A 12605-nucleotide genomic window follows, 5' to 3' on the forward strand; every position below is an offset into this window, starting at 1 on the left:
ATGTTTTCATACATGTAGCTTTAAAAGGGACTCGTTACAGCTATAAATGAATTATTCATTTTAGATTCAATCTCTCAAGTGTTTTATACCGCCCTCCTCCGAATTTATGTCTATGATATCTACGTGTATTGAACTATGGTACATTTAAGAAATTTGCTATTCGTTATGCTGGTTCTTGAAATCCACAAGCCTAGTGAATTTTTATTCATACAGAAACATATTCAAATGGATTATTATATGACCATCATTTTTCGAATTCGTCTCTTTTAAGATCACATAATGGAAATGGAATATTCCCGAGGTTTGATAATTTAGTAAGCTGTTAAAACGGAGATAGATCTCTAGTTAAAAGTTTTTACATAAGGTACACCTGCATCAGTTGCAATATTTCGTATTATATATATAATTAAATCGTTATCATAACTGATGTACCCCAAATCAGCAGTCGATATACATGTACAGGTAAAAATCGAGCACTTTGGAGGGCGGTATCAACAGGTACTGAAGCGGCCGATTTTGATGCGGTTTTCAACATTCTTGTCATGAGATCAAACAGAATAACATTTCTAAATATTATTTTCCGTTCCGAGTATAATTGGTTCTGATCATTATCACCGAACTCTGACTATCACCACAATTGAAAAAGCTTGAGTTTCTTATTCTACTTCAAGTTTACATTATCATAAAATGATTAATTAATTCCCGAAAAAACCTCCATGGCACTTTGCCCTATATGGAATGAAGTACTGATTGCGCATTCACAAAAACTGAAATAAATTATTTTATATTTTTTTTGTGTTACATGTAATTAGACATACATTTACAGAGTAAAAACCAATTATTGTATAAATGAAGAGTATCGTTTATGATCTATGGGCGGTGGATCATCTTTAAATTCCAGTGTTAATGTGCTTTTTTTGAAAGTTTTGCAGATAACAGAATAATCAAAATCCTACTCTTTCAACTAATTCTTCTTTTATATTAATATTCCAAGTAAAAAATCAAACTAATGATATAAAAGAATGACTATAATAATCTCAACATTTTGTTACATTACACCTACTATTGACTCAAAGTTGGAATTATCGATGGGTATTAAAGTAAACCAATCAACCGTACAAATGTAAAGTGATCCATATGTGAATGTTTTAACATGAACTTTTCGTTATAAGCTCTGGTACAGCAAGTAGCTATTGTTTTTCTAATAGAATATACTTGAATGCTTTCCTTGTATATGTTAGCACATGTTGTAGGACATAGTATGAATCCATCAACGGCATGTTGCTATATGAATAAAAAAAGACTACCATTTCTCATCATAGTAATTATTTTTTGAATGATGGATACAAACTTATGTGTAATAAACTAGACAAATTAGAATGAGCAAGTGACACAGATGATTGATAAAGCGCAGTTTATTTCTTTTTAACGGTTATTCAAAATCAATAATATATAATATGCAGTTCTGATGGGCCTCTAATTAAATATAGTTAACATTACATATTGAAGTTGATATGCTTCTCTAATGGAATCTATATGAATAATGGAGAGATGTGTATAAAATTCCTTGATAGCAACGATACGATCTTCACAACCAAAGAAACTTATTAATGTATCTATTATTAATAAATATGTTAAGGAATATTTTACTGTTATGGAGATATAACACAAAAATCTGAGTGTACTCTAAATAAACCGCGAAGCGGTTTATGATGAGAGTACACTCAGATTTTTGTGTTATATCTCCATAACATAAAAAATCTATTCAAATTAATCCTTATAATTCAATTTATTTAATATAATCTCTTCAATATTCAGAATTCATTTTGGGACTATTTTTTCTATGAAATCATTACGCCGTCATCTCAGCCAATCAGAAGCAACGTTACAAACAGCGACGCCATTTTTTCCTTTATGGGCTGATAAAGTAAATTTTTAAGCCAATGAAAATGCTCGTAACAAGCAAAATTGAATTATTAATAAATATGTTAAGGAATATTTTACTCAAATGAGAGAATATATCTTGTTAATTTGTTAACACAGCATAAAGTGTAAAATGAAAGCGCTTGTAGTAAAATTATACCTGATGAATCGACCACAATATGGTAAACAACCCTTATGGTGAATTGGTTCGAATTACTATGAACCAACTTCCTTTTGCGGCTACTAAATTTCGCGATTTCCATTTAAAATATTTTCGCAGAGATTAAGTTTCGAGGATTAAAATTGAATGAAGATACTTCGAAAATCAATTTGCGGAGATAAACTTTCGCAAATTTACATTTATCGCGAAATTCGTAAAAATAAATAGCACACAAAAGAACGTTGGGATACAGTAATATAACCATACAAACGATAAATGAACATAGTTTATACCTCCGTATAAAACCTAGATGAAATGTGATAGGAAGGGAAGGGACGGGATTGGACGGACACAAGTAAAACTGAATGGAGTAAATGTCTACTTCATTCCATAATCCGAGCATTAACGATGAAGCTACCGGAATTGTAACTAAACTTGAACGATATGTAATTCATGGATACTCGGGATGAATGTCGTTTAGAAAGAATTTTCGTTTCCATTTACTTTTCACGGGGACGTATTCCTTGGACACTGGTAGCCGTGTATTTATGGATACAACATCCTGGGGTTCTACGGTATCTATGGTGACCAAGCTACGTCTGGTGTCACGTGACTTTTTGAGGTTTGAATGTCTTTGATGGTGGTGAAAGTGGTGCCTTGTCCGTGTTCGTATTTGATAGTTAACCGATTCCAGATGGGTCGCATCTGAAGTAGTCTGTCTGTCAGCTGCGTCTTCCGCGATTGTATCACCCTGATATTTAGTCACGTGGTCCGTAGTGTTTGCCATTGTTTTTGATGCAGTATGTTTCTCCACAGAATCTGACACGTCACTCGTCGTACACAGGTGATTTGTTGCCTTTTCCGACTTACTTGGACAAGAGCATTCGGTCTGTGGCTCACCTCCGACGCCAGAATCCTCAGAAATAGCGTACTTCACTTTTTCTTGTAGACGCTTAACAGTATATGTGACATAGGTCTTCCCCTGAAACAAATATCAAAAGTTTAAGTGTAGCGCACAAAATAGCAATCAACAGCTTTATGAAAACACAAAACATTTGGCGTAACTACACAATTATAGTCTATTAACTAACTAGAACTTATTAGCGATATATTACAATATGAATTATATGTCGCATTATTTTATGCATTTGACGAGACGTATTGCACTGTAATTGTATTGTTCGGTTTTTTTTATTAAAAATATTTTTAAGTAACTGTCTTTATTGTAGTTCAAACAATTAGATGAAGATTGTTTTTATTAATAAACCTGTAATTGTGGATACAGTTTAAAGAATCTTTAGTATCCCTAATAATACACGTCATATAGTACGGGGTCGTTTTCGTGTTTTGGCATTTCAAAGATAATCTTTTATCAATGACTGTTTTGTGCTGAAACAACGGCATATCGAGAGCAAAGTAAATACAATTGCTCTAATTTTGTGAACTTCTCATAACACAAAGTTCATTCCCGTACATATATATTCACTCCGGCTAAGACACGCAAGGTATTGATGAGAGGAAATCAACAGACGGTCATACTATGATCAGTTCATGATGTTTTGTTTTTTATTGATCCAGTTTTCCTTTTGCTTAGTAAATTAATATTTATGGTCGATGTTTCTATTATAGTATGCATGCAACAGATGATTAGAAACTCCCTAGTGTAATTAGTTAATATCAATTTCGAATATTTCTATGTCCTTACGAACTGATTATATTTGTTCTGTATTTGATTATGTACAATTTATTTCATATAGAACACACAAATCTTTAAAGAAAGACGTCATAGAACTAAGTGAGAGAATTTTAAGCACCATCCATTTGTTTAGGTTTGCTTAGTTTTACGCCATATTAACAGCCATGGTCATTTAAGGGCGTGCCAGGTTTGATGATTGGGGCAAACCGGAGTTCCCGGAAAAAAAACCCCATGAACAAGCGGTAAACAGGCAACTGTCACACATGGAATTCGAACTCGCAACCCAGCGGCGGAGGGCTTGTGGTAATATGCCGGGATATCTTAAGCATTCGGCAATGAGACGATGATATCAGGTCAAAATTGAAATGACATTGAAAACGTAAATTAGATGACGATTATGAACGAAAATATATTTTGTTTAAATATTTGTTGAAGTTTCATTTACAGGCCTTGACATTATGCACAGTGCTCAAAATTTTACAGATTGAAAAACAAGATTTTGACGCACCTATTAAGATTTGTCTGAAATAAATTGCAGCGATTTTGCATATAAAACGTGTTTATAAAGACCATCAAAAGCAAATGAAAATAGTTTTATTGCCGACTGGTTTTTAAACAAGGGTAACAAATCTATAAATAGTGTCAAAAGTATCAAAACAAGTATAATGGATGAACCTACCTTCACACTTAGTTCCCCCGCAGTACTAGCCTCGAACTGGTGTCTTTTCTTGATAGCTCGCCACACATTTTCGGACACATGTAGACGCCTAAAGGGAGCAGTTCGTGCCAGAGCCTGTGACACATCGGTACAGTCCCCAAACATCACGTAGGTCGGTGATGTGATTCCTGAGAGACCCGTTATGGCGGGACCCACGTGGACACCGAGTCGCAGATCAAATCGGTGTTCTGTTGAATCTGTTAACTTGTCAATGTCTTCGTGCAAGAGGATGTCAATACACAGGTTTACCATTGAAAGACACATATCTTCCTTTTGTGTCGAAGATGACTCCAACCCATGGACAAGTGCTAGCGAGCAGCCACTAACAGGGGCCGTGTAGACGGAATACTGGCGAGCTAGCATGTCAATTTCAAAGCTTAGGTCGTTAATAAAAGCAATTGCATCATTGGGACTGACATTTTCAATGTTTGAAAAACAAGAAATATCGAGAACTCCCACGGTGATAGCTGGAAAGAGCATTGGTTTCACAGATTTGCCCTGCGATAATGTTTTTGCAAGGAAGACCGGCATCAAACTAGACAATGTTGTTTCTAATTTGTTATTTGAAATTTTCAGTTCAGCATTTTTCTCCTCTACCCTCTCTTCTAAATGAGCAATGTATTCTTCCATTGAAGATATCATGCTATCTACGACTGTCTTTTTTAGCGGATTGACACGTTTGAGCAATTTCAGAACCTGTTCAAAAGAAGGCCGTGATATGGCATGGTCGTTCCAGCATATCTCCATAAGTTGTTTGATGTGCATAGGTGTGTCCTCGTTATGCTCAGGCCTGAGATTGTTGAGAGTCACAGCATTGATCACCTCCGTCGGCGTCAGGGTGCCTGCATGCTCGGCATATGGGTCTTCCCTTGTGAATATTTCTTGTAAAATCATTGCAAAGCTGTATACATCGGACTCCTTCGTTGGAAACAGTTTAAAGTCCGATCGCAATATATCGGGACTGACCCAGAAGTTTTTAAAAGCGATATCATGTTTACCTAGTTCATATTCTGACTTTTTACGCATGCATAGTATTGGTGATATTTTCACTTGCTGAGAGGAAAGCAACGCCGCATATTCCCAATCACAGATCTTCACTTGCCATCGATCATCGATAAGACAAACCTCAGATCGCAGAATACCATGCACAATGTCTTGGGAATGAAGATAGTGCATGCCATTTGCCACGTCACCTGCTAGCGTGCATTTGAATTCAGTAGACAGGTTGAACTTGTCATCACGAAGTAGGTTTGTTATCCTACCTTTGCCGCAGTAATCACCAATTACATATCTGTTGATGTCTACTTCTGTCAAACCAAAAATCTTTACAACGTTAATGTGACTGATTTTGTTTTTCATCAGCAAGAGTTGATATTTCGTTTGTCTCGTCAGTTGATTTAGCTCGTCCACCTCAATCAAACGAATGCCAATTTGACTTCCTTTATATTTTCCTGGCCACTGGATAATTTGCTTGACAAGAAAATCATCGTCCTTAATATCTCGGATTGACGAATTCGAAATGATAGAAGGTAAATCAGCGATGCGAGAATTCATCGATGATCTCCCTCTTCCATCAAAGTAGAAAAGTATATCCTCTATGGGAATTAGCCATTCGTCATTATCAATCATTTTCTGGATACGCATGCGCTGTTTAATGATGTAGAATAGGAGCGCGAAAAAACACAAAACCACTAAAGGTATGACGGTTGCGATTGGGATTATCCACTGTTGTTCCACTTTGTTCTCGGATGCTATATCGCTCTGTACCATATCCCATACGTTAGCGCCGTGACAGAGGACATTCTGTAGCACAACGGTCTGAATCTGCTTCACCATACCCGCACTGAGCGCTGCCATGCCTTTTCTATCACAAGTGGCCCTCTGCTCTTCCTCCGTCATGGCCCAGTAAATGTATCTTATCAACTCTTTGGAAGAGTCACAGTTTTCCATTTGTGTTTTGTAAAGGATGATGTGAGTGAATCCTGCTATTGGATATGCATGTTCAGATCCAGCGTCTGCTAAGCTAAATGTTAGTGCGACATTCCCTTTGGCGAGATAGTCCATGGCACTTTGTACAGTAGAAGAGTTAGCGCTGATTGCTTGACCCGCTTTATTTACTATAGCTGCTGCTTCAATGTTTGCTTCATAAGCATCAGCAACGGAAAGATATCCGATGGAATTCGGGAACGATAAGATTAATCCTGACACGCCACGGTTTTGCTGACCAAAGAAAGTAATGACATCCATACCCCAGTGATACGGAACATGGTTCTCGGAGTCATAGCCTTTTGAAAATACACCATATTGCTGTTGCCATTCGGAACTGAATTTGGATAGAGCTTCAGTGAATATCGAGGTCGTACCCGATTTGTCTGCCCTTGCGATGACGATTATCTGTTCATCGGGCATATTTAGATTTGGATTACTTGAAGTAAACACAGTGTCGTTCCACCATGTATAGGTGCCGTTAAAAATCCCAACAATCATTGATCTCGTGAGCACGAGACGCCCACCTAATCCAGGTAAATTATAGCCTACCATTACGGCACTGTAAAGTAAAATAAAAGAAATATGAATTTAGATTAATTGAAAGCAACCAAGCAAATATTTACAGTCCCTTAAATAAACACGCACACACACAGAGAAAAATATTTGAAAAAAGGCATTTCGTTTCTTAAATTTTAATTAATATGGTCAACAAAGCCGGATACTTCAAACATATTTCTATAGTTTTTCACAAAGGCTGCAGACTACATGTTTTACGTCCTTTGTAAATAAGTTGTGTTATATAGAAAATTAATTCTAATTTATTGTTTATTTCACAAAAGTCTATGTCATTACTAATTTCTGTGCTTGAACACAATTGAAGAGCCAATTATTTTTCAGTCTGCAATTCTGCAGGATATCCTGGAAACACATCTATCTATCAATCTGGCCGTAATAATAAGAAGCTTTAGTCTGTGAACAGTTATATAAACATAGAAAATGAAAATCGATTGTTTTAGCAGATCCTTCCTGTCTGGATATAATCTTTCAATCAAATACACAGTCAAGGGTGTACCAGCACTAATTACTCGTTACAGTGGTGATAAATATTTAGGTGAAATACGTAAGATTTCATGAGTTCCAAACAATTCACTCTTTTCAATATTTCCAAAATGTCCATTATTTTCCTTTAAAATCTATTGAATCATAGAAGTTGTGAAGGAGAAGCTGAGTGAATATTGAAAGCCACGGACAAAGATATTTATTAATAATTATTTGAAAACCTCGTTAGTAATACTGATACATGATATAACACCAAACGAATGAGAGTGTTGACTACTGTACAAAGTAGTTTACAGTACTGTAACTATACCGCTAATGTATCCATCTGTGGTTTAAAATAGATGCTATAGATCGGTGGTAGTCACGTCTTCCCTGGTAGTTTAATATTCCTTATATTTGTTTAATCAAATAACAATTATGATATGCATCTTCTGTCAAAGTTCCGAAGAAGTTACCTGTATATCAAGTTTTATTTTTATATTATAATATTGTTATGTTTGAAACAAATAAATTAAGAAAATAATGCTGTCTTCAGAGGGTCTTTAGAATAATTGTCAGGGTCATGATCCACTCTGGAAGTATTTTATCAACGTTTAGAACGTTAAACCAAACGTTATTTACAATATATTAAAAAAAATGTTCTAAATGCTATATACACACTATTTAGCTTTCTGATATGTTTTGACAATTATTTGTTTTATTGAAAGATATAACGCTTATTAGTTATCGCTTGTGAAATACTATGTTTTATTGACATTCATTCGATTGGGAATCTGGAAAGAGTTATAATTATAAAATAGCACTAGAAAGATGATAATACTTAAAATCACATATAGTATGACAATTGATAGGGAATGGATCGGAAAACGAATCTAAAGTTCAAATATTGTTAGTTTTCGTGCCTTTTCATGGTAAATATACAACTTCCTATGGAAGTCCATTTACGAACGTAATGTTTTAAGACATAGGGTTGTTAGTCTTGGTTTAATTCTGCGGTCAGATTTGTAATTTAACCTACTAGATGTGTCATGACAATACTGATCGGTAATACAATATGGCTACGTGTTAGTTGTGCCTTAGTATATCGTTACCTTGAATCTGATAATCTGCCGTGTTAGATAGGTTCTAACCCGTCAACAAACTCCAGTATATGAACGACACATCAATGTAAACAATTAATTGTTCCGAACATATATCCATATAATATTAATATGATAATGTATAATACAAAGGTTAGAAAAAGCAATTACCTTTTAAGGAATGGTATGCCATTTAAACTAGAATCTATTTCTCACAACATTATACGACTATATAAATATCGACATCTGTATCCATTACGTCTTAACCTGGACGTAACAAATTAATCTTGTGAAAAGAGGACACAATTCTGAACCTGATATCAAGACATGATACTCTATATAATTCCCTTGTCTAAGAGAATGGTATCGTTGCGGAGATGTCGTCGATAATCTGATATCCTGTACCGTCTAGATAGGATCTACAGACAATAACGGATGTACCGTAATAATGGCTTGGTGTCATATTAATGCATTATGAATGTCATTATAGGTATACCACACAAGGGACAACACTGCGTGCGTAAAGTTAATAAGCTAAATTATACTGATATATGTTGATAGGAAGCGTACCACCAGGAAATAAAACTTTATGTGACAGAAACTCCAAACGACTATGTTGTTCACATAACGTATTACATAGAGGAGGAAACAATCCTGGGTAGATATTTGGTAAATCAATACTGATAAATTAAATTGTACAAGAAGATTAATAGAATATGTTACCTCATTTTGAATGATAGAAGGGAATCACCATGAAGGGGAAATTGTTAAGCTCAAACACAGCGGATGTCGAGTATCTGTTAGCTTAACAATCTTCCCCGAGAGTTGATATCGCGAACCTCGACAATCGTCCATCGGAATGAAATCTCCCTATCTTATTCCAATATGAGATGGATAATTATTTTGTCTTCCCCTATTTTCATTTTCATTCAAATCTTTGTCATCAATCGAAATAAATAAATTGTTTGAATTTTTAATCAGATTGTTTCGTTTCTGCACCAGGCGTATAGAGACAGACGCACAAGAAATTTTGACAGTTGATATTTGGGGAGGAATCAAAACAATGTCAAAGGGTTGGATTAATGGCGGAACAATTTTTGCCTGTACTATATATAAACGATCATGTTAACATAGGTCACCTGTCCAAGGTAAACAAAGTGCTTGTGTTACCCAATACTTTTAACCAATACTTCTTTCGGTCTGAACATTCACAGATATGTTATACAAAAACTACTTTAGTTCAGTTAAAAATACTTGCCTTATGAGTATAAAAGTTAAAAACAAAATATTCGGATTGGTAATGCATATATAAAAGTGTATATACTCTCGACAAGTTAAGATAATATTTTCCTGTCTCCACCGCTTGCTAAGTCACGGACATATATAAATTCCTCCTGAATACATGTTGCACTAGTACGTGCATTCTGTGTGATTGCCACGCAGACAAATTGTTTACACACATCGATGATGTTCTTGACAGCTGGATATCAATAGTCTACACGACTTTAGAATACGAGATTGTCGCCTAAGGTGTAAATGAAGTGACACAATAGCGTTTTCAAAGGAAGCAAACTGCGGCCCGAAAAATACAGGTATATTACATAATAGAGTACAAACATAACTATACAATATTTGAAAAAAAATATGGAAAGAAATTAAAGTAAGCTTTGAAGTTTGTTTTCCTATTTGAATATCGTGCGTCATTAAACCTGATGAAATTTAAAACATATCCAAGTTACGAATGAATTTATTCTCATGGATTGGAAATTGAAATCTCAATTCTAAGGTAGATATTTGGTTGGTTGGTTGATTATGTTAGTTAATGTCCATTTAGCATATCTAGATATGGTCATTTAAGGAAAGTCTACAGTGTATTCGGTGTGTTGCGGGTTTGGAGTTTGTGGTTTTGAGAGAATGCAGTATGTTCGTGTTTCGACTCTTTGTTGTAAACAAAAACTTGCCATTCTATAGTGCAAGAAAGGGACGAGGAAGAATTGTTGAAGACACTGACTTGCAGAAGAAATAGGAGAAGTAGAAGGAAATTACATGTTGAAATCAACACGATAGGAGTATGGTGAAAATAAAATAAATGTTGGAAGACAATATTACCCTGCCATGATTGGAAAAAGCACAAGATCTGGATTGTTGGCGACCGTAGACTCTGACAACAGCGAGTCAGACCCGGCGTACTCGATGTCGACGTTTTCCACGATAGCCTTCTTTCCATTTCCACTCCCGACTGCGTCATACGGCATGTCCAGAGTTACATGTGTACTCCTGTGTAGCCGGTAAGCCGACCTCCATTCTTTGTAAACTTCGTGAGGAATGCTTGCACCCTTCCCTCGAACATAAACAACGGTCAAAGCACCATCAATTAAACCGAGAACCAGCAACACAAGAAAACGTATTTTGTGAAGGTCCATATCGAGAAACGGGCGTTGTAACTATTTGTAAGAGAATTTCTTTTCATTAGTAATAACAAAGAACAATTCCACTGAATAATCCAAGTAGCTTTTCTTCATGATTATGACACGACCTTTTTGTCGTAGTAATGTTGTATATTCCGTGTTGTTCCATACATATCAAATCTAAACTTGTAATCCTCCAATGGTTGTTAACACCGTTCTGGGTTTATATCATGTTACTTCGGCTATTATATAAACTGAATACAAACTGATGAAAGTAGGCAATATTACCTGTGAAACATGTCAATACAATTAATGCTTTCACTAAAAGCTGCACGAATCTAATACATATTGAATCAAAATGCAAATCATTGTACTTTCTCTGAAGACATATTTGCCTCGCTAGATGTATATGGCCTGAGCTGTAACACTATTGTGGCATCACTGATATCATGTCAATTGTATTAACAGTAGAATTGATTATCACCCCAGTGTGTCACTGAGTCTAGGATCAGCCTTCCACAAACTATCACTCTGACGTTGTCAGAAAATAGGATATAATCGTTACATGCTCATTATTATACGAGGCTGAGACCCAAATCTTTAGCATCGTCACTCATTTTTGTAAACGCGTAACAATGAACCTGCTAGTGTATTATGTTGGAATTGGTTTCATTGTGTTTTCTGTATCTATTCTGACTCTGTGTTATTTTCTCTAACCATTGGGCTAACCTGTCAAGTTAGTAAATCATTCTTTGAGGTAAGCTCTTGGTTCTGTCCGCTGACTGAGACACACCAAAATCTATAGAAGTGGTAATTTCTGCTTAGCGCATGTCGATCCATATTATGATCGTTATTTGATAAAATGAATATAACTAATATTGAACTACGGGATAGATTACCACCTCACCCGGTCTATATTATTTATAACAAAAGGATTTATTAGCGGTATAGTTAATATGTTTTGTACAGTGGTCAACACCCTCATTTTTGATCAATACAAACCGACTATTGTTCTTTGTGTTATAACAGTAGCGCTACCGAGGTTGTCAGTATAATGTAACTGGATGGGGGTGTTGCTTGGTGTCTTTTGTAGCATAATTCAGTGATATAGCAATATAAAAAGGGTAACAGATCCACTATACAAGAAGACACGTTACGAGCATACTACAGTCTCTCAAAACACGCACCACACACTACATACATGCTACACACTACATACATGCTACACACTGCATACAGGCCGTCCTTACATGACCCTGTCTGTTAATAGGACGTTAAGTTATCCTCCAAACAAATAAACAAACAATGAATCATGCCTGAAACGATTCCTCTTGTGTCATCGAAATGTACATTATTTATATTACAATGTACAAATTCCATGTTTTCCATAAAATTGAAACAAATAACATAAAATCAAGACATTTAGAAAGCTTCTTCATAAAATTGGTATTGTGATGTTTAAATTGTCATGCTTATAAGCTATAAATCACAAGTACAAAGTTTTTGTAATTGCATGTTCGACACAGCACTTTATTGCGTCATACATGTTTAATGAATAATGTGAATCTTGTCA

At 35.4% G+C, this 12605-nt stretch overlaps 1 protein-coding gene across 1 annotated transcript; it reads right to left on the reverse strand.

The window, feature by feature from the left end:
• Positions 1-1662: 1662 nt before the first annotated feature.
• On the reverse strand, positions 1663-11449 carry LOC138315923 (retinal guanylyl cyclase 2-like). Its single transcript, XM_069257300.1, has 3 exons — positions 10734-11449; positions 4459-7045; positions 1663-3065 (listed from the first exon to the last, which is right to left on the reverse strand). Exons 1-3 carry the CDS (start codon positions 11045-11047, stop codon positions 2535-2537), a joined length of 3432 nt encoding a protein of 1143 aa, XP_069113401.1. The 5' UTR covers positions 11048-11449; the 3' UTR covers positions 1663-2534.
• Positions 11450-12605: the final 1156 nt, after the last annotated feature.

The sequence above is a fragment of the Argopecten irradians genome, chromosome 2, assembly GCF_041381155.1.
Source record: "Argopecten irradians isolate NY chromosome 2, Ai_NY, whole genome shotgun sequence".
Taxonomy (NCBI): Eukaryota; Metazoa; Mollusca; class Bivalvia; order Pectinida; family Pectinidae; genus Argopecten; species Argopecten irradians.

Coding starts and splice junctions, on each gene's coding strand:
- LOC138315923 (XM_069257300.1), bottom strand. CDS start 11,047: ATGGACCTTCACAAAATACGTTTTCTTGTGTTGCTGGTTCTCGGTTTA. Junction 7,046..10,733: donor CTTTTTCCAATCATGGCAGG/GTAATATTGTCT, acceptor TTTACTTTACAG/TGCCGTAATGGTAGGCTATA. Junction 3,066..4,458: donor CGGGGGAACTAAGTGTGAAG/GTAGGTTCATCC, acceptor TATTTGTTTCAG/GGGAAGACCTATGTCACATA.